At 33.3% G+C, this 23,515-nt stretch overlaps 1 protein-coding gene across 3 annotated transcripts; it reads left to right on the top strand.

Moving 5' to 3' along the window:
- Nucleotides 1-1,633: 1,633 nt before the first annotated feature.
- LOC106079678 (leucine-zipper-like transcriptional regulator 1) lies at nt 1,634-23,322 on the top strand. Of its 3 annotated transcripts, XM_056005811.1 has the most exons (22): nt 1,667-1,759; nt 3,248-3,317; nt 3,846-4,049; nt 4,135-4,197; nt 5,601-5,737; nt 7,324-7,432; nt 7,549-7,750; nt 8,959-9,098; nt 9,226-9,372; nt 10,147-10,201; nt 10,447-10,557; nt 11,279-11,377; nt 12,983-13,069; nt 13,305-13,419; nt 13,826-13,890; nt 14,340-14,456; nt 15,066-15,225; nt 16,675-16,850; nt 16,971-17,120; nt 18,190-18,243; nt 18,899-18,979; nt 20,255-23,322. In XM_056005811.1, the coding sequence occupies exons 3-22, from the start codon at nt 3,907-3,909 to the stop codon at nt 20,396-20,398; spliced, it is 2,355 nt and encodes a 784-aa protein (XP_055861786.1). In that variant the 5' UTR covers nt 1,667-1,759; nt 3,248-3,317; nt 3,846-3,906; the 3' UTR covers nt 20,399-23,322. The 3 variants fall into 3 exon arrangements, with proteins under 3 accessions (XP_055861787.1, XP_055861785.1, XP_055861786.1); XM_056005812.1 differs by lacking the exon at nt 3,248-3,317 and having other exon boundaries at nt 1,634-1,759; nt 13,308-13,419; XM_056005810.1 differs by lacking the exon at nt 3,248-3,317 and having other exon boundaries at nt 1,634-1,759.
- The last annotated feature ends 193 nt before the right edge of the window (nt 23,323-23,515 follow it).

The following is a 23,515-nucleotide window of genomic DNA, read 5'->3' as shown; positions in this document are numbered from 1 at the left end:
GCATACAATGAACTCTGTTTCGTATAAGAAAGATAGGTCTTAATACGTTGCTTTTTAATCACTAAGTGTGTAGATAGAAGCCCTACTAGTAGCACTGTCTATGGATGTAAGTCATTACATTATATCGGAAAATGTGTTGTAATAAATGAGTATTACACTGCAGAGCCTATGAAAGATTTTTTTGTAAATACGACGTTCAGAGGGTCACTTTTACAAGAGAATATTTTAAAACCTTTGACAATTTAATACGTGTCATGGTGGCATCCAAGCAGGCCTTTCGGTGGTCCTATCGGACCATTTAGATATGAGTCTGACGTGCATTTGCCCGAATGCCCACAGAGCCAGTCCGCCCCTGTCTTCACCTCAGAAAAGGTATTGCAGTTTAAATACACGATCATTACTCTCTTGTGTGTCAGCGCTTGTCCTTTACGTGCACGACTAAAATTTTACATATGATAAAGCGCAGGAACGTCTGTAATTTATAAGATAAAGATAAGATAGTTAGTATGGATAGGCGTCAAAGCGATTTTTTTAAAAACTTCAAATATGAATGCATTTAGAAACAGAAACAGTAAGTCCATGAGACGAAAAGGGTAAGTCATTTGCGATTGTTTTCTGTGTGTGTGTGTGTAAGTTGGTGCTTCAAATGACTTGATTAGTTCAACATTTATATCTGCTACTCAGATGCTGTGTAAAATGCCTCGAGCTTCAAGGGTTTATGCATCACTTAACCTACTTACGGCCTACATTAGTCTCCCATAATCTGGCATTTAGAGATTACATGGGATCCCTCAAAACAGGTCACAACTTTAAGTATTCTGCTAATTTCATGAAAAGTTCCCATTTCATCTGTTTCTAACATCGATGTCATGTGGCCAGCACAACGACCAACTGCCTTTAGTTTTCCTAATGTCCCGTACCCATTAGAGCTGGGTGGACTCAGAGTTTCCAAAGATCCCGAAATTAAAAATCCCTGTCTTCAGACATGATTCGAACGCTGAACCCACGGTTCGGAAACTCAACAATTTACTACTTTCTGCGAGCTTCATAAGCTAATTCAAATTGATATCTAGATTTAAATTTGATACTAAGTTTCGGGAAGAGACTTATTCGCCTGTATTTGAGATTCTATTAGAATTAAATAAAAGTCCGTTATAATATTTTATGACGCAATAGCTTGCACACTAAAGGAGAACATTTATTATATTTCTTTTTAGCCACGGAGACCGTGTCATAGATGGAACAAACAGACAGACCATTAGACAAACCTCACCAGCAATCACAAAGATCTCAACCTATGGGCACCAGGAAGAACAAGCACAGTTATGTACACAGAATTAAATGACCACACTAAACAAACAGTATAGTATCAATGCTTTATTAATGACGCCCACTGTCTTATAGAGAGGTAGATCAGTTTTGTAAAATAGTTCTAATAGGATTAGGTCTAGATCTACTTATTTCGCCGTGTATCCCGAACTTCTCCACTTTTTGTTCCAAATACGGATCAATTCATGAGATCGAATCCCAGTCTCTTATTCTGCCCTTCTGCATTTGGGTTATAAAGGATAGATCTAGCTTGTGTTTATTTATATAGGTCTGTTGCTTCCAAGTTTTAGAAAAACTAGAAACGAAAAACAATCTTCCGGAAAAGAATCTAAATAACAATAACAATAGTGAACAGTGTCAATATCTCAGGGTAGCCCCAGGGAAAAACAATTGATTCTTGAGTCTAGTTTTACCGAATCTAGACTAGACAGTGAGTAGAATCTAGATCTGTTGTTAGTATTATCATCTAGATTAGATTGTAATAATTTAATATATAAACTATAACTATAAGATAAGAATCTATCAATTATTTATTAACTTAGAATTAGACATAATTAGTTTAAGTTAATTAAGTTTTAAAGACTTAAGTCAAGTTAACTCATTATTAATGATTATTCATTATTAAAATTTAAGTTCTTAAGTGAAAAGTCAAGTGATTAATTAAGTTATCATTAATTTTTAAGTTAATCAACTAAGACTAGGTCATTAAGTAAGTTAAGTCTAAGTTACCATACCTACCAGTCAATGATCAAAACTATCATTCTTGAATAAAAAATAGTGCGTTTAGTTAGAAAATTATAATATTATTATTGTATGATATGATGATATAATAATTCTAAATTAACAACAGGAGTAGCAGCACCATCAAAATGAGAAGATAATGATAGACTCTAGATTCTAGATCTAAGGATAATAAAACTAAAACTAACTGTCAGGGTTGCGTTTTAAACCTTAGCTTGTTTGCCCGGGCCCCTGACTGCTGACATTCAACATGCACCTTCGTGCTTAAAGTAAATAATTAACTCTAGATGTTAACAATATAATAATGTTTAATGAGATGAAAGTAACAATGGACAAACTGATAAAGTAATGAGCTAGCACCAGTCCAGTGTTCAAAATACTTTTTCAGGCATCTCTTAATCAGGGCAGAGTGTCCAAGGGGCTGGAAAGAAGCTAACGTCACTCCCTTATTTTAAAAAAGAGAAAAATCTGACCCAGGATTCTACAGATCAGTATCACTAACCAGCATCACTTGTAAAATCCTATAACACATGATACGTGGTAACATCATAAACCACTTAGAGACAAAATTAACTAATAGGACTAATTGATGATTTTTCAAAGGTCTTCTAATAATGAGCCAATAGCTGCTATCTTATTAGATTTTTCAAAGGCAATAACCACCATAGTTTGCTTAAAAAATTAAAACATTTTGTCATTCTGGTACATTACATCAATGGATTTAGGATTTTTTTATAGGAAGAGAAGAAACTTATATAATACAGACATTACTTCAAATAAGAAGATGATTATATGTCCTACTCGTCATGCATTTAGTCATGCATATTAGCCAATGACCTAAATTCTGTTTTAAGTCACTGGTTTTCCTGGCTAGCTCAGGCAAACCATTCCATGCTCTAATAGCACTTGGGAAGAAGGAGCATTTGTACAAATTTGTCCTAGTATATGGAATGAGGAATGTGCCTTTATCTTTGTGTCTTTCTGAGTATATATTTTATTAGATTTTGTTTTTGTATTTGAAGATTATGGTTCAGAGTTTTATATTATATATAATTACTACTTTACTTTACTCATGAAGGCTTTCCAAATTTAGTGATTTTACTAAAAGTGTTACTCTAGTCTAATGTGAATATTCATTTGTTATGAATCTCACTGCTCTATTTTGTTTCATTTCCAGTTTCTTAATGTTTTCTTGAGTTGAGGGGTCCCAAACAGAGGATGCATATTCTATTATTGGCCTAACCAAGGTTAAATAACATTTTAGTTATATGTTCTTATTTGATTTATAGAAATTTCTTTTAATATACCAGAGAATGCTTTGTTTGATTTTTGATAGTTTCGTCAATATGTGGATTACATGACAGTTTTTTATTTATTATAACATCTAGGTATTATGCATTTTTAGTATTTTTGCTACTAGTTAACCTAGTTAATTTGTTTTAGTTTTTTTGTTACTCTTAATAACTGACATTTTTCTGGGTGGAAAGACATGCTCCAGTTTGATTCCCATTTCTGTATTTCATCTAATTCTCTTTGTAAAATTTCTGTACCTTTTTTTCTTTTTATTATTCTATATATTATGCAATTGTCTGCAAATAATCTGACTTTTGTTCCTGAACTAATTCAGTTTGGTAAATTATTTATGTAAATTAAAAATAGTAGTGGACCCAAGACTGTTCCTTTAGGTACACCTGAGTTTACTGTTATTGGTGTTTGGCTCTAAATGAACACATACAACAGTAAACAGTATTGATTTTTTAATTTTATCTCTGCAGAGATTGGTGATCTGTTCATAATAAGATTGGTGATCGGTTCTTAAAAAGGGCTGTGCTGAAAATGGCTATAGCACGCCCCCCAGGAATGGACTTTGACCATAATTGGCCGGAAAGTACAGAATGCTTGATGTTGGACTTTGGGCCAATAGAAATAGTGCACATGTGGAGATCAATGCCAGAATGTGATGAGTTTGTTGGGGCCAGGTAAGCCAAACACTTGAATAACTTAAATGGATAAAGGCTTTTTGTGCTGGACACTAAAATATTTCTCATTTTTGTACTACTCTAGGCGCAGCAAACATACAGTTGTTCCTTACAAAGAAGCTCTCTATGTGTTTGGTGGAGACAATGGGTAAGATACAAGTACAATTTTTACACTAAAGGCAGAAAAGTGGCAGAGGTTATTATTAGGAAATCTTTTGAATCAGAGCCGGTCTTAGGCCACTGCAACCTATGTGGCAGCAGTAGGCCCTGCGATGTGAATTCTAGGTGTAAATTATTAAATTAAACCATTTTAACTTATTATTAAAGGGTTCCTGGAATTCTCCTGAAATTATAAAATAGAAAAAGTCATGAAAATGTCTTGAGATTATTAAAATCTTCTGAAAACTGATGCAAATCTTAAAACAGACAAAATTGTCATTTTGATGTGTCATTCAGTATATTGAAAACGCCAATCCTGCGCGCGATTAAAAAAAGGCATTGTCGGTTTTCATTTAATAAAAATGTAATAATAAGCCGAATTTTAACCAAAACAAGAACTTAAAATACTTAATTTACTTCAATAGTCACTAGCATTCAATTATTGATCTAAATCTATCTTGACCTCTTATATAAAAAAACAAAAGCGATATTTTGTGAGTCAATAGTAAATCTAAAAGGCAGATCTGAATGTTTATCGGCTTTTTGTTGGAAAACTACTATTTACTGTAGATGGCTCGTAAAGTTAATTTGATAGTGTTTTGTACTCACTAAAGTATGAATAAAGTGCAAAGACAAATTTATTTTCTAATACAAAATCTTAATTTTCACTTATTATCCTTATCACAACCCTAATTAGGCCCAGCATAACCCCATTCGCATAGGGCCCCGCAACTTGTTGTACCGGCCCTGTTTTAAATTAACAGCAGATCTATACTGTTTACTAATTTCAGGATTTACCTTTACCTATCCCTTAGTCTGTTGGGACCGTTGGGGCACCATGCAAGATTTGTCAACCGACTTTCTCCATTCCTCTCTTTGTTTTGCCTTAGACAGAACCTCTTTCAATGGCAGGCTCATCCATTCTTTTATGTTGTCTTCCCATCGCTTTCTCTGTCTACCTCTTCTTATTTTTTCTGGTACTGTTCCCTAAATGAAGGTCTTTGCGAGCACTGAAGACCTTGTAATATGGCCTTAGATTTTTAGCTTGTCTTTTTACGATAGTTAGCATGTCATCATGGGGGTCCAATTGCTGTAATAATCTCTTGGTTTGTGATGCAGTCCTTAAATGTGATACCTAGGATCCTTCTATAGCATCTCAATTCGATTGCTAGGATGCTCCTCTCTAGCTCTGCAGTCAGCGTCCAAGACTTGCAAGCATATAAGAATGTGGCCATGACCAGGGAGCGCATCAGTATGATTTTAGTACAGAGGTCTATGCCTATGTCTTGTTTTAATCTTAACCAATGACATTAAGTTTTTCTAATGTCCAAAATTGCTTTGTTACAATGATGAATTATTCTTTGACTTATAATTCATATTAATTGCTGACAGGAAAAATATGCTCAATGATTTGCTCCGTTTTGATGTGAAAGACAAGTCTTGGGGCCGAGCTTTTACCACTGGCAAGCCTCCAGCACCAAGATACCATCACTCTGCAGTGGTTCATGAAAGTAGCATGTTTGTATTTGGTGAGGGAGACATCTTGATATTTTTCAAATGATAAAATAGGCAAAAGGTAACCCTTGCAATCTTTAGGGGCAGATAATGTAAAGCTCTGTTTCTATGTCCGATGAGTAACGTAATTGGTCAGTATAATGACCAGCTACCTTTACTTCTCCAACAAATGTCGTTCACCCATTTGAGTTCAGTGGACTCAGGAAGCCAAGTGATTTACCATTCAGCCACCACAACTACAAGAGATAAAAATACCGGTACTGGATTTTAATTGTGCACTTTAAAAAAATTTGTAGCTATTCAGAAAGTCCAGTTCATGACCCAATAGCTCTAGACTGGGCTGTAGAAATGAAAGTTTTACTGACTTTGTAGATATCATGAACCATACTCACAACTTTTGCCTTTTTTTTTAGTCAACAATATTTACTTTGGAGTGTACTCTTTAAACCCATAAATGTCGTAATAATAATCATAATTGGTGCCCTTTGCCTAATTTGTCTATCTTGTTTTACTTCAACAATTTACTGTTGTGACTACTTTTGGGCTTCACTGAAAAAAAATTGGCACTAGCTATTTCATTTATTTTTCTCACTAACTTTCACATGCCACATATCAATTATGATCATTCTCATAACAGAGCCATGTACTTAGAGCTGTCCTACAAAGTGTGATATTTTATTGCAGTCAAAAATGAAAAGAGAAGACTTTGATGTAAACTTGATTTCATTTTAATGCATGGACTTTGTTTTGACAAGAACAAAAAAAAAGTGTTCAGTCCATCTGCCAACTTTTCATTTCAACATTTAATGTCAAAACTTGTTTTAAAAACTCTCTGACTCTTCATTATTCTCTTTCTCTATTCACCCATCTTTAGGCAGTTGCAAAGCTCTTAAACATTGACCCTCTTTCTCTTATTAGCTTGTTAACTGTTCATAGGTGGGTGTACATGGATTGTGAAAATGGTTTTAGCAATTTTCCTCAAAACAGTTTATGTATGTCTGAGAAAAAAATACTAGCTAATTGGCCACATAGGGAAAACTCTGGTTTGAGCGTTAACATGTTTTAAAATATAATCATCTTAAAATTAAATTAGGCTGTTTTGAAGCTTCTTTCAGTGAGTATTCCTGCACTTGACTCAAATATGACTTAGTATTCAGTAAAGAGTTGAATAAATAAATGAACGTTCATGTAAAAATGTTTCTTTTTAAAATGTTTGACATGTTTCGGATGTTCCTTCAGAGTTGAAGATAATTACTTCCTAGTCCAAACCTCCCGCAGGACGATGGTGGATGGGAGCGGGCAGGGTTTGAACCCGGGACCATCAATAAATCTGAACAAAGTCCAGCACGACCAGGCAGCCATGTACATTTTGTGCATTCTCTTATGTAAAAATTAGCTGGATTGTATTAAAAGAACTTGATTGTGCTAGCTTTCTAGAAGACTCCTAGCACTTTGGGAAATAAACAGAATAAGAAATTATAGACCACCATCTGCTTCATAAATGAAGAATGAATTTTTTAAAACTTTTTTTTTACTTGTTTTTTTTAAATGTCAACATTTGTATCTGATTACATTTTGACTTGTGTTTCTTCTCTCTCAGGGGGATACACTGGAGATATTCATTCCAACTGTAACTTGACCAACAAGAATGATCTGTTTGAGTACAAGTTTAACACTGGACAGTGGCTGGAATGGAAATTTGACTCTCGGTAAAGTCCAGCAGTTTAATTTTTTTATTTTGCAAACTTTTCTTCTTTGAGCTAGTTTTCATTGTATGTAAATGTATGTAAATGCCTGAATGCAGTTTAGTATGCTATACTTTCAGAGATGAAGTTCGTGACCCAAGCCCAAACAAAGCCAACAGCAGAACTGTGGCTAGAACTCAGAGGCTGCCAGTGCCCAGGGCAGCTCATGGGGCAGCGGTGTATGATGGGAAGTTATGGATATTTGCAGGCTACGATGGCAATGCACGTTTAAACGATATGTGGACAATATCTCTACTGGGTGATACGAAGGGCTGGGAGGAGGTCAGTTTCATTAATAATGTTCATTCACTAATAAAACTGTATTTCTGGACATGCAATCATCTTGGAACACAGGACATGTTCACAATCCAGTCGTAGAAACTAGTATATATAGCTCCTCCTTTGTGATCGAAGATGAGCACCTTTCTCATGAACTCAAACTGTAAAGTCCAATCTTTGCTTTAAAAAGCCGGCCACATATGTGGCATAGGTAGGTTTGGTCAGTTGCAGCTAGGCCTGCTTCTTCTCTCAGCTTTCTGTTAGTACTGCTCTCTTTCAAGGAAACTAGTATAAGACAATAATAGCACTGTATTTCTGGACATTCACAATTCAGTCATAGAAACTAGTATTAGACAATATTAACACTATATTTCTGGAAATACTATCATCTTGAAACAGAGGACATGACCAGGCAGTTATTAGGTAAATAAGTTCAAAACAATTGTCTTGATGTGATTAGATTAACTGGAATGAACTGTACTTGTTAGTTCTTAATGAAAAAAAAAATTGTCTCCACTAGGCTACAGTAAGAAGTCATTAACTCCCACTATGCACCTTGTTTATTATTTTCTGTATTTTGTTTTGTTTTGTTTCTTGTTACTTGTTTTATTTTCTCGTTACAACAATGAGGAATGAAAGTGTTTCAGACATTGCCTTGCCTTTGTAGGATATAGATCTAGCCACCAGAATGGAGTAGAATATAAAACAAGTAATATACATTTAAAAAAAAAATCAATTCCTCCTTTATGAAGCTGATGGTGGTCTATAATTTCTCATTCCATTTATTTCTTGTAATGCTTCATTATTTCAAATTTCTTCTATTAATTGTGTATGTAATGATTTCAGCACACGATAGTGTATGTAGGAATTCTTTCTGAGGTGTGTTAAAGGATGTAAGCCATATTCGTAATTATCTTCTGTTTTAAAGTTTTTACTGTGTGTCAAATTAGGTAGTTTTTTTTCCCCAAAGATATTCATAAATGTCCTATTTTTAGGAAACTCATTAGAGCCATGCAGTGTCCAGGTTCCACCCAGAATCCATAAAGAGTTCAAGCTAATATAGGAGGAATAGTTAAATAAAAAAAGAATGTATTGTTGTTGTTTTTTTTACTAAAAATAAAAACTGGCACAGATAAGTTAAACTCTTGCCCTCTCTTATATTTTAACTCACTGACTGCTCTTGTTTAACACACTGTTATTCATATCTTTAGGTTCACCAAAGTGGAGACATTCCACCTACATGCTGTAACTTTGCCCTGGCTGTGGCCAGAGACTCTATGTATGTCTTCTCTGGGCAGAGTGGGGCTAAGATCACAAACAACTTGTTTCAGTTTAGTTTTGTGGAGAAACAGTGAGTAGCTTTCCATAAACATATAGATCTATACGGTTGTTAAGTTTTAATATTCTGGACAAATATTTTATATTGTACTTTTTTAAAAAAACAACTCTCTAATTCATTCAATAACTTTGATTGATAGGTGGACAAGAATCTCGACAGAAATGATATTGCGAGACACACCACCTCCACCAGAGAAACGTTATGGTCACACCATGGTGGCCTTTGACAGACATCTGTACGTTTTTGGTGGCGCCACGGGTCAAACTTTGCCCAATGAACTTCATTGGTAAGGACAATTGAAATCTTTTGTTTCATCTAGTTTTTGTGAGAAGCTTTTTGTTTCATTGATAAACAATTCAAATGTTGTTGTTTTTTTAAACACTTAAAGGATTAGGAGCAAATTGTAAAGAGCAACAATAGCAATAGCATCAATTATTCTGGATCTAAATTTACATCCTAATTCTATTAACACTGCCAGCCCTTAGTCTTGCACCTAACTGTTCCCTATGCTTGAGTTCCTGATGTTCTAGACTCCCTTTTATTACTATCTTTCTCGTTCTAGGTTTAAAAAATGTGTTAAAATGTTTTTTATCAATCAATCTTAGAGTATATCAACTAAAATATTGATCCGCTTTTTACAAGCCTAGACCTACAGTATTCTTGCTTGGGTAATTTTGATTGTGAATTTTCAGAATTTTTGTGTGTAAATCCACACCAGTTCAATGTAAACACATGGGGGCGGATATTAGCAATGGCTAAACCTATTTAATCATGATTTATTGTTTTTTTTTTTCAGATTCTTTCAGATTCTGATACATGTTTTTCATATAATAAAGTAATAATAAAGTATGGCTCTATATCTTTGTTGACTGGTTGGGGGGGGGGGGGGGGGATTCTAAGAAAATATTTTTGTACTGTCCAAGCTGTAACAAAGAAGACTCACAGGCAGTGAGAATTAAACCCTAGTCTATATCTTGCAACCTGACACTTTTTTGTCAACAATACCCCACAAGCTTGTATCTTTTATTTCCTATTAATGGTGACTTCATTATGTCCTCAGTTTTGACCTTGACTCACAGACCTGGTCTATCATAGCTCCTAGTCTAGCAAGTGAGGTAAGTGTTTGTTAAACTGGTACATCAGTCTGAATTAGAAACAAGTAAAGCCAATATTTTCATGTTTCTAACCATTGGATATAATCATCTAAATAATGTTAAAACAGCTTGTATTGTTAAACAATCCACAGGCTATGTTTAATTCTTATCTTGTAATGTTAAAAATTTAGCTTGTAATGTTAAAAAGTAGAACTGATAACAGTCTCAATCTCTAATCATAATCAATATTCTATGTCTTCTTTCAGATTCCTGCAGGTAGATTGTTCCATGCTGCAGGTGTTGTTGGTGATGCTATGTATATATTTGGTGGGACTATTGACAACAATGTCAGAAGTGGAGAGATTTATAGATTTCAGGTTAGTTTGTGACACCATTTGGCTCCTTAAGATTCTTCTTTTTAATAAAAATAATACTATATAATGAGATGTTTTTTGTTTTTTTTTAAGAGATCAAGGTAGTTTTAGGAATTTATTTAAAATGAATGGTTCTATTAGAATTCTTATTACTTTGCAGGTTTTTTTTCATTTATTGTCTTTTTCAATAGTTAGCCTAAATGCTCTTTTCTTAATTATAGGGGCGTGGTGGCTGAGTGATAAAGCACTTGGCATCTGTCTTAGGTTCAAATGTTGAGATTTTAATTTTTGGTCTTTGTGCTGGTCACATGACACCATCATTAACTGAAGCCCTGAACTTTACATAATCTCCTCTATAGATTACAAGGTCTGAAAGGGGAAATTTTTTTTTTTTTAAATGTGTTTTGTATTCCCATAATCACCATCTTACAACTTGCTAGGTTGCTGTCTTTATGTTTGAGTAAAGTATTTTAACCTTTGTGAATCCCTTTGCTGCAAGATAGAAGTGTTGTTGTTTTTTTGTATGTATATTTTATTTTCTAAGACTGATCTCCCTTTCACCATACAGGTGATTGATGTGAGCTAATAAAAAACTCCCAATGTAATTTCCTATTTAAGATGAGATTTAGATCTCTCATTGTTTAAGGTACCATAATCTCAAGCATAACTTGTGTCCTTTCATTTGTTGTGTGTGTCACTGACTGTGGGATTTATTTCTAACCAGTTCTCTAGCTACCCTAAGTGTACATTACATGATGACTATGGACGTCTGCTAGAAAGCAAACAGTTCTGTGATGTTGACTTTATTTTTGGGGATGATAAGGTGAGTTGTGATGATTTTCTTGTTGGGGATGTCAATAATAATGTTGACTTTGTGGTTGGTGATGGGGATAATGTGAGTTGTGAGACTGACTTTATAGTTGGTGGGGAAAAGGTTAGTCTAATCTAGCCAAAACATTTATTTAATCTGGTCAGTTACATTCTGAGAAAATGTTAATATATATACTTATTGGTATGGCACTTTGGAAGCTCAAATGTGCCTTCTTTCCTTTCACTACATATCTACCAACTCAACTACTGTCTGCCTAACATAACCTTACCATCAATTTCTCTGTAAAGTATGCCTTATAGTCAAATCTTGTGTCTTGTAATACTGGACTGTTTTAGATAATTAAGAAGGGTTGGATCCTGGTACTTTAGTTTGATTACCCTGGAAGCTGGTTAATTGCAACACATAGCTTTGGCCTAGAGTTCCTCTCAATCTTAAATCAAGACCTGTTCTCCTGGGTTAACCAGGCATGAGTCGTCAGCCTATAAACCTAATAAAATAAATAAAACATGTTGAACATAACCCTATCAGAGAAATGCATATCATGGGTCTTCATGATACATACAGTGTTCCAAATATGAAGTTAACATTAATGTCTAGGTGTCAAATAAAAAATGTTAGATGTAAGAAGTATTTACAAGAGGTTGTCCTTTTAAGCGGCCCCTGAAAGGGGAAAAGACACTATTAGTTTTGTGTGAAATGTCTGTCCGTCCATACGTCCCGTTTAGATCTCGTAAACTAGAAAAGATAGTGAAAATCCGACATCATATTTTAGTCCATTCAAAGTTCTATGCAACGGCTACTTTTTTCTTTTCTAAAAGTGAAAAATCTAATTTTTAAAATCATTTATGCAAGCAGTTTTTTTTCCTAAAAATACACCACTTTTACAACTATTCACTATTAATAATAACGAACATGGGAGGCTCGTTAGTAGGGGATATAGCAATTTACCATATTTTGCATTTATGCAAATGGTTTTGAACTTTTTGTTTGAAAAAAATTTTTTTTTTACATTTGTATTGCTACATTATGTAAGTTCTGTCCTACTAACTACTATATTTACCCAAAAATAATGTTTACTTTTTTTTAAGAGAAAAAAATCTATTTAGTATGCATATAAGTTGGACATAATTTAAAACAACAATTAATAAGTAGTTTTTTATATTATCGCGGGAACTGCAGTGCTGCATCACAGCCATAGAATACTTAACTAAAGGAATTTTTTTTTTTTTACAGAAATGTTATTTTCTTTTTTTTTAAGATTTGAATAAGAGATTGACCCTTTATAAAACAATTAGATCAATTAGATATTCATTATAAGACATCAGTTAGGCCAGGTTCGCATTTAACTTCACATTCACTTTCACCTATCCTTTGGTCTGCTAGACTGCTGGGGCACCACACAACCTTCTTTCTCCATTCTTCTCTGTCATTTGTCTTTGATAGAATTTAACTCTGATGTTCTTTCTGAAAATATTGATACCTGCCTGGGTGTACCACTTCGGGGCCGATTTTGAGTTTGTGTTTCCACACAAACTGTCTTTGTAACCTTGTTCTCCTTTTATTTTATAATTTGAAATAATCTTTATTATTTTATAGGATCAAAAAAGAATCCCTGCTCATATAGCTCTTGTTGTAGCCAGGTCACCATGGTTGAGAGACAAGATCAGGCAATGCAAATCACAAGTAAATTTTTTTTCCAATTTATTTCATTATTCTAAATTTACTGGACACTGCTTCACCATAGTATTTCTATACAGCTTTTAAATAGGAGCTTTAACTTTAAAGGAAAAATAAATTCTAAGCGCATACTGTTGACAACTAAAGGCATAGAATGATAGTGATTAGGTCATAAAGAAGCAAAAGTTGACAATTTTCATTGAAACAAATCTCTAGTTATCTTTGTTTTCCTTTGCAACAGCAGACAAAAAGTGAATCTGGCAGACTTGAAGTGTTCTTACCAGATAAAGATCCTGGAGCTTTTGAGATGATTTTGTCCTATATCTACACTGACAAAATAATTCCTGGAAAAAAAGGTAAGCAACCACTAACTGGTTTTGAATATTTATGATCAAAATATTTTTTTAACTTGTGAATAATTTGTAACTTTTAAAAAATTACATTTTTATGACTTTTCCTCATGAAATATTTTGTTTATAATCCAGTTTCTGCTTTTTTAAAACATTTACAAGTCTTTCCGCAGAGATATAAAAAAAATATTTGTAAATTGTTTTAACAAAATATTTTTTTAAAATATATATTACAATACAATTCACTTTTAATTAAATTATTATTCTTGTTTGGTGTTTACTTTATCACACTATGGGTGAGCGTTAAGCAGTGATCAGCCTAAAAGACGTTATTTTAAAACTGTTAATTATGCTGTTCTTTTGTTAACCTTTATAGTTGATTCCTAACAGTTAATATCTTTATGTTATCCAGGTCAAGACTCCAACAACACTGATGTGATACTAGCCATGATGGAGGTCTACAGGTTGTCATTACAGGTACATTACTAAATGATGTAAAATATATATGGCTCTAAAAGTAGATTATGGGATAACGAGAAAAATTTCCTGGATACAAGTCCTGGTGGAGACCTAGAGATGTATTTAAAAAGAAATGCCATTACTGAGTTCAAGAAATGCCATTACTGAGTTCATCCAGGTCCAATGACTACCTGACATTGTTTGGGACAATTAAAAGCAGCTGACCAAAAACAAATGACCTTTGACTTTTCACTTGTCTGGTTAAGATGGCAGTGCTTTGAACTGTCATCATCATGGTCCCGAGTTCAAACCTACACTAAAGGAATGTCTAAAATGTATAAATCAAGACACAAAGATCTTTAGATATCAAAAGGAAACATTACTTACTACAGGCTATAGTTGTAGATATATATTACATGTTTTAAATTTCTAAATTTGTTTATTTGTCAATATCAAAATATTTTCAGCTTGAAATGGACCGGCTACAACACCTCTGTGTACAATTCTTGGAAGCCAGCATAGGAATCAAGAGTGTTCTGTTTGCATTGCAGAATGCAGCTCGTCTGCAGTTAGATTTTCTAAAGGTACTCAAGTCATGCTTGGTTTCAGTTTTGTACTTTTTAGAAATGTCTGCCAAAAATATTTAGTTTTGAAGTCTTTTATCAATCACATCATTTATCATTATTGTTTGTGTTAAGTGTAAGTCATAGTTTTCTTGTATAGAAAACACAAAATATAAAGAAAATGTCAATATTTTATTGTTAGCAAATACTTATACTAAAAAGTGTATCAATGCACTCCTGAAACTCTTTTCTGTTATCTGCATTTCATATTTAATTTAATATTTGAAGTTTATTTAATACATGCTTTGTAAATCTAATTATCAGTTTCCATTTACTTGTCTCAATTTAAATTGTGCTTAAGAACAAAGTCTCTACTCTGTTGACTCTGGACAAATTCTCTACTCTGTTGACTCTGATTGGACAAATTCTCTACTCTGTTGACTCTGATTGAACGAATTCTCTACTCTGTTGACTCTGATTGGACAAATTCTCTACTCTGTTGACTCTGATTGGACCCTAATTTTATTTATGAGCTCTGACTTTTCAGCCAGAGAGATATGTTGACTCAATCTGGATGTTGGAGAGAATGTTTTGCTGAAAAAGTGACTATATGTTTGTGTACATTTTCAGGCATTTTGTCTCCGGTTTATTGTCAAGGAGGCCAACTTCAATCAGATAGTGATGAGTAAAGAGTTTGAGTCTCTGGATAAGCCACTTATAGTTGATATTATTAGGAGAAAACTGGAGCCTCCTGTACGTCTTCTTGACCCACAACCTGAGCCACTTGCAAGTAAGCATTGTCACTAGTTCACCTTTCTCACTACGTTCTAGCCTATTTATTCAAATATTTTAAAACAAAAGTTCTTAAAGTCAACATCTAAAAGAAAACATTTTAGCTTAAGTTAGCAAAAACATTTCTATAATGTCATAATATTTGGAAATGCTGTTTATCATAGCTTAGCTCATTATAGTTTCTTCAGATACAATGGAGTCCCTATAGTCTGAAATGATTAGGACCAGACCCATTTAGGATTAACAAATATATTTGGATTAAGTGAAATTATTACATAAACTGGGATAGGATATAGTGATGAGCACAGTTTATTTTATTTCATCTCTCTGAAAATAATCTAGCAGTTACCTCGGCAGAGACTAATGCATTTGGCATAATTTTGCTTCAAAAAAGAGGTCTTCTTCTCTTCATAAAAAAAACATAACAGACTTTCTTAAACCAATATAGTTTAAAAACACATATAGCATTGATGATGAAATAGAAAATTGTGATGATGAATAAGCTTCTCACATTTTTTAAATCTTAAGCCTCTCTCATCATAACTGTTTTGTTCAGTATACTGTCTATTTTGAAATGTATTACATTATACACTTATTCACTTTTTTTTTTCTTTCCTAAAAATATCCTAATTTCAGTTTAGTTTACTTTCGGATTATTGAAGTTTGGATTATCAGGACTTCACTGTGTTTCAATATTTCAACTTCATTGCTTCCGTTTATTGAATTTACAAATACTATTCTAAATACTATATATACTATTCTGTATCTTAAAAATTTGTCTTGGCCTAGATACTGAAGTGACACTAGAGGTTATAGGGAACATTATAAAATTATAGGAAATGTGGAGACAATATTGAGGCTCAGGGTGGCAATTATTAAACCTTGCCAATAACCCAGTTTTCTCCTTGGACATTATTTTAAGCAAAACTTTGTTGGGATTGAGAAAATTGTTAACTTCAGTGGCTTACAACTGAAAGTGAATGAAGAAGGCAGAGAATAGATTGAAATGGCTGTCACAAAGAGAAGGGTGTTGAGGAGTGGGTTCAAATTAAACTAAAAGTTGATATAAAAAATGTAATAATTTTAATTTTGAGGAAAAATAAAATAAATCATTTGTAGTAAACGTGCATGGATTGTTGTGTTCACCTTGGGACTTGGATGAGAAGGGCTTAGGATTCTTTGGATGTTTGAGATGCGAAGCCCATTCATGATCAAAATTTTTTTTTTGAATACCAACATAGTTTTTGCCAATTGGAAGCTGTAATGGAAATATGTATAGTCCTATTAAATAATCTAAACTTGCAAGTGATAAAAAAATCTAAGCAAAAAGGAAAAAAAATAACTTTATGGTCTTTATTGATCTAATAGCTTATGTTTTAATGTACAATTTGTTTTTAGTTTATTTATTTCAACTCAGAATTAAATCCATTGTCATTTGTTATCTCAGGCAACTCGCTGGAAAAAGATTTAACCCGTTTCCGTATCACTGGTGAGGAGTTCTGTGACATAACTTTGGTGCTAGATGGTGTCCACATCCCTGCTCACAAGGCCATCCTCGGTGCCCGCAGCAGCTATTTTGAGGCCATGTTTAGATCTTTTACACCTCAGGACAACTTAGTCAACGTAAGTTTTTACATTTATTTTTAAATCTGGTCAACTTAATTTTCTAGACAAGTACTTCCCAAACATTTTTGATGTTATTCATAAGTTTTTTAATCATATTTTGTTTTTTTCCTCTAACAGATTGCTATTGGGGAAATGGTTCCATCCAGGCAAGCTTTTGACAGTTTGATGAGATACATTTATCATGGGAATATTATTATGCCCCCTGAGGACTCTCTATACCTGTTTGCTGCCCCTTACTTCTATGGTTTTACCAACAATCGTCTACAGGTATGTACAATCATAGAGCTTTCTAAGAGTCTATCAATAAACACAATTACCAGCACTTTAGACATAATTTTATTTAATGATTGAACTTTTTTTTTCTAAAATTGTATTCTACCATCTCTTATTATGATCTTTAAAAAATACTATTTGTACTTGTTGAATAAAGAGGAAAATGTTTGTATTGAAATGTAGATCTAATAAAGATATGTTTTAGTCACACATCTCATACAAATTACATACAAAATGGATATCACACTTATCTATAAATTAAGTAAAATTAAATAATAGTAGAAATAAAAAAAAACAACAGATTAGATTTAAACCATAACACAAGAAATTCAAAAAAAAAAGCTTTACAACTTATACACATTTGGCCAGCACAATGACTATATATCTGTATTTTTCCCAACTAATGTCAGGTACCCATAAGAGTTGGGTAGACTCAGGAGTGTCTTCAAAATCTCTATTTAAAAAGCCCATTCTTCACCAAGATTCAAACCTGAGACCCTTCTGTTTGGATGCCAAGCACCTTACCACTCAGCCACAACACCATGCCATAAATAACCTCAACTCATTGTTTGCCTAAATCAATAAGGAAAGCCAAAAAGTAGAGCACAGATAACTTTATACTTTCAGACCTTGCAATCTATAGGGCAGATGATGTAAAAATCATCTGTTTCTGTGGCTCATGGTTAAAGAGCAGGATGTCATGTGGCCAGCACAACGACCAACTTTTCTTTTCCCCAACTAATGTCCGGTGCCCATTAGAGATGGGCAGATTCCTGAGGCGCCCTAAAGATCTCGAAATTCAAAATCTGAGTTTTCACCGTTATTTGAACCCAGGACGCCCGGCTCAGAAACCAAGCCCTTTACCACTCAGCCACTGCACCTCCAATTAACATAAGTAGCATAAAATAAGCCCAACAATCACAAGAGCATGCTGTTAGATACTCTAGCCAATAACATGTTGACTTTTAAAATGATATTACTGACAGTACAAACACTCATGACGTGAACATATGAGAAATGTGAAATACAAATCTGTTAGTTCTATGGCTATCTTTCTCCACAGGCTTATTGTAAGCACAACTTGGAGATGAATGTTTCCTACCAAAATGTTATACAGGTTAGTGGCACCTACATTTTATTGCATTTATAATTAATCACTGACCTAACATCTCCATTTTTTTTGGGGGGAATAGTGTTGATTTGAGTGTTGCAATATAATATTAAATATATCTGTTATGTCTAATTGTTCAACTCATGAACCTAATAAATAGTTGTTTTTTGTTTTTTTAGCTTTATAAATATTATATTTACATATTTTATTTATTCACACAATTAAGAGCCATTCTGTATCTGATTATTTAATTTATTAAAAAATAATTCTAAATCTAAAACATAATATAGTAATATAATATTGTTTGAATTTAATAAAATAATGCTAAAAAAAGTGTATTTTTTAGGGCATTATTTTTTCTTATTGCATTAAAAAAATATCTTCTTTGAAATCTGGATGTCTGTAGTTTTAGCAAATGAGTTGTACTTGTTTTAGCATCTAGTGCTTTGACAACTTGCCATGCCTTTTACTTTCAATGATGTTCTAACTGTATAAACACCAAACCTGTATGAAGATTTGACTTGATACTCTCTTGGTTCAGCAGTCAAGCACTTCACCACTTATTCCTTACATCTTATTACTTGATGCTGTTTAATTGTAGAATTAGTTTGTCTGTCACCTTGAACATTAGTTCAACATCTCACTTTTTATCTTCATACAGATCCTAGAAGCAGCAGACAAAATTCAGGCAACAGATATGAAAAAGCATGCCTTGAGTATTATTGTTCATCACTTTACCAAGGTCAGTGACCATTGAAGTTGAAGCCAAATATTTGTTTTTGCTTATTTGTTTGGTATCCATATATGTGCAGCAATGACTCTGCCTTTGAAAAAATAATAGAATATGGCATTGTGTCCTTAGGTCTTTTACATTATGTCTACTAAATCAATTTGTGCATCTTGGCAGTATATCTAAAAGCTCCTGGAGGTTGAAATAAAACAGCACAAAATCAAACCAACAACATCATTCTTTCAGATGATAATAATAATGGTAGTGTCTTTGATTCCAAAAATCAGATTGCATGCAGTATTTCACATGACCATGATAACCCAGTTGCAACCTGCATATTTTGCCACACCTGATGCAGACAAAGCTATTTTCCAGTGGGACTTTTTAAAGTTTTCGTTTCATATTCTGCACTGGTCTTTGGCAAGGGCTTTTCTTTGAGTCTCAAATATGTGTCCTGTGGCCTTTGTGAGAGCTCTCTGTCTCTTTCAAGGCTCTCTGCTGCTAGCTGATTTCCTCTATGCCAGCAAGGGTAAAATGGTGCATGAGTTAATTTTTATAGCGCTTTCAGGGATCACCTGTAAGTCCATACTGTCAGATACTCAAGCCATTATTCTGATGGCTTTAATGAAATGATTTTCTGATAGTAGTAACACATCATGAACATCTTGCATAGACTATATAATAGCAGCTCTATTTTAATGAAAGAAAAACAGTGAATTACTGTAAAAGGGAATTTCTCAATTCTATCTATTTCCCGCAATAATAATAATGTGACAGAATTTCAATTTTCGATCCCCATTATTGTTTAGATAACAGCACTAGAATTTTGTCCTTAAGTAGACACATACAACATTCCTATGTTATAAAGAATAAGGCCTTGTTATCCAAGATATATATCTTGTGTTTACTGTAAATACCATGGTTTGGAATGGGGGAGGGGGGAAGAGCAATAAAATCATTATTTTTTAGTCACAACAATGAGTTTGTACAAAATTATGTTGCTGATACCCAACCATTACTCTCAAAGTCTCTGCCATACATCATTTAGGTGTTGATCTACTTGACTTATCCTTCCTCTGCTCCCATGTCATTCCAGTATCCTAAGCTTTGCTAATGACTGCTCTCTTCCCCTGCAGATTCCAATCAAGTGCCTGCTTTGCAACATTAGAAGTTGATTTTTGCAAGGCATGTCCTTTCCAGCATTTAGTTTTTAACGCTGGATGTATTTGTCACTGTGTGCACCTTTGCCAACTTTGTAATGCTTTTGATTTCAATTTTATTTTACAGACTGCCAAATTGCCTTCATTGAGGCGGCTGAGCAAGGAACTGCTTCTGGATGTCCTTGATGCCTTGGCTGATGAAATGAGTGACTCTCATGCTTGCCAGGATATGTCTGGGGTCAGCTTGACTGATTCCAATATGTCAATGTGACATTCACTTTCACTTGGTCACCAGTTAATGCAAGTACTTAGTCAAATCACAAAGCAATAATCTCAACAATATTTCATTTTGTCCTCTGCTTTTTTTTTTTTTTATTGCAATACTAATATTGTTATGTAAATAATTTGTTTAAACCTATCTGGTATGTTTTAATCTACTTCTAAATAGAATTCATAATGTATTATTATGAGCATATACATCTCCTTAGATGTTTTTTGCAAATTTATTGATGGCCAATGAGTCAAGATCCCTGTTTTTTTTTGTTTCACTATATTTTTGTAAATGATTGATGATTGGGTTTTCTCAATGATAATTCACATGTTACATATACATTTGTTTAATTGTAACATTTCTTTAGAAGTGTAATTATCTTAGAACACATATTCAAAGGTAGAGGTTACAATAGTGTTAATGTTGCTATTGAAACATACAAATGTGAAAGGATCTGACTCATCTCTACAAGGTTTCCTTGTCTGTTTATATTTTAAAGGGAGCCAAAAATGTGGCAAGTAACCACCAAAAAGTGAATGTAAGCTTACACCTACTACTTACTACTGCTTCTTCATAGCTTGTCTTATATTTTGTTAGAGAATTAGTCAAATCTTGCTCTGATGGGGGAGAAGTTGAATATCATTTAATTTTTAGTGGACTTTAGTTTTTCAAAGATGCATTTACAAATTAGAACTAAACGAGTGCATTTCTGTTACAATTCCACAATAATGTAGTCTCCCTTAGATCTATAATGCTTCTCTACAATAAAACAGCTTGTATGTGTCTAGATGGTATGTTTCCATTGATCTTTAGGAGTGTGGCAGATGTCAAGATTGTATTACAGAGACAAACATTAATCATCTTTCCAGTAATACTTTACTTTTTGCAAGTTCTCTTTTCAAACATTAAAATTGATAGAATTAAAAAATGTGTATAATGATTGAATAACAAAGTAAGAACATTTTGGCTTATTGTATCAGGAAACTTTTGTATATTCAACAAAACCATACGACACAGTAGTCTGTGATTTCCTTGTCAGCATTGATGTATGTTCTTTCATTCCATTGGTCAACTTTGCAGTGATCAAAATCATTTTTTTTTTTTGGTCACATATAATTAAAACAAACATTATTTACTTTTTTGTTTCATGTCAAAGTCAATCTTAGCATGTTGACTCAGTATTGTAATTAACTGATAATGAGATACTTTGTTAAATAGTCATACTTTATTAAGCAAGGTAGTGCCATTTTTAGTTGTTTTTTCACTTGTCTTTTTAAATCCATAATGAAAACTGTTTAGACCTATAGGATAATCTAATATTTAAAGCAAAAAGTAAGGCATATGTATGTATGTATATCCTGAAAGAAAATCAAAGCCTTTGACCAATCTTGATAAAACTTGGCATAAATGTTCCTTAATACTAAAGGGAAAAACTAAGATATGTAAAGTAGCCCTTTGGGAAAAACTAACATATGTAAAGTAGCCCTTAAACAAACTGAAGACCCTCAAAAAAAAAAAAAAAAAAATTCAACTCAATGAAAGTATTACAATTTCATGTATCTAGGTCATATGTTGACATGAGACAAGACCAAAAGGTCATGCATGTGCAGAGCAGAACATTTTGTGAAGGCTAGATCTAGTATATTGTAAATTATTCTGTGCATCTCTAGTAAGATGTCTGGATGTTTCTCCTTTTATACATTTCTACATTTATTCTTTCTGTTCATTGTCGATTGAATTCTTGGCTAGTTTCCACTTTTGTTCCCCAGCATTGGAGAGGTCAATTTTGTGAGTTAATCAGCTATAAGTACCACTACATAAGACATGTGAATTTCATTCACACATTGACTGAAAACACCATGTACAATGGTATGGTTTTGTTATGTTGAACAACTGTATTATTATGTGCCATGTTAAATTGTTAGGAAGTTGTAGTGTTATTGCATGTATACTTGTAGTAAGTGAACAGAGTTATTCTCTCTCTGAATCTCTATATATCTGGACAGGAGTATTCAACCCATAATTAAGATAGTATTACTTGAAAAATACTAAAGCACCATAAAACTTGGAACAATACAGCAAATTAAATCTCAACTTCAGCGATCCAAGAAAGAAAAACTTTCATAACTAGAGCACAGTGAAAACGCCCAACCTATTTCACTCCAATAAATCAACTACCTCCAAGCACTCAGCTCATACAAGATCAAAACATTATGTTCATATAAAACGTGGATATGTATTACATAACTCTTTTGTACCTACAAAACTTATTGACATAATTAAATTATTTTATTATAACATTACTTTGATATATCTGTACAGTTATATTGTTAGTTTCATTAATTCATAGAATTAAATTGTTACATACAGTATTCTTTCATCATTGTGACACGTTTGATCTGTTTGTTAGTGACAATGACTATTGTAAATAATAAATAGTGTTACCAATGAACTGTCTATTACTTGTTGTTTTTGTGTGTAGTTGGCATGGTTAAAACTAAATTAACATTGTTGATTTCATTAATATTTAAAGGACAGTTTAAGATCCCTATCAAAAAATATATTATGTCAAGTATCAAGGTGAACCTCGGAATTTCCTATGACGTGATATGGCACCTGCCATTCTTTGACACTATTGATAGAAAATGACTTGATTTGTTGTAGGAAATGATTTCATTGGTTAAGCCAAGGAAATTTAGAAAACGACGCGAAGGGGAAGTCAGACTGGAAGTAAATTTTGTAGAAGTATAGGACGTACTTTAGTTTGAGTTAGAATTTGTAGAGAAAAATCTTGTATTTTATTAGGTCTAGTCGTAAACTTGAATATTTCTATTATTATACTATGAAACAAAGTTATTCATCCGATACAGTTTTATGTCTGTACATTCAGTTATTAAATTAAAGTTCTGTATTTGATTTAAAAAGGATCTTCATTTATTGAATCTCTAAGATTGTATTTACATCTAGAGATATACATCTATAGAATCCTCAGCATCCCAGTCACAAGATATCTGCACCCCTGACGAATTCGGCACAGATCAACAACTAGCTCGACTAACAAGAGAGAAATTTACAAACAGCGACAGCCAAGCTCTTTATCTGTGATCTCTTTTGACT

This window comes from Biomphalaria glabrata, chromosome 12, assembly GCF_947242115.1.
Source record: "Biomphalaria glabrata chromosome 12, xgBioGlab47.1, whole genome shotgun sequence".
In the NCBI taxonomy this organism is placed as follows: Eukaryota; Metazoa; Mollusca; class Gastropoda; family Planorbidae; genus Biomphalaria; species Biomphalaria glabrata.
This window is presented reverse-complemented; position numbering and strand designations above follow the sequence as displayed.

Bases quoted from the DNA above. Each gene is read 5' to 3' on its own strand.
- LOC106079678 (XM_056005810.1), top strand. From the start codon at position 3,907: ATGGCTATAGCACGCCCCCCAGGAATGGACTTTGACCATAATTGGCCG. The intron at 11,378-12,982 runs GTGAGTTGTGAT...ATTATTTTATAG, and splicing joins TTATTTTTGGGGATGATAAG to GATCAAAAAAGAATCCCTGC. The intron at 16,851-16,970 runs GTAAGTTTTTAC...TTCCTCTAACAG, and splicing joins CTCAGGACAACTTAGTCAAC to ATTGCTATTGGGGAAATGGT.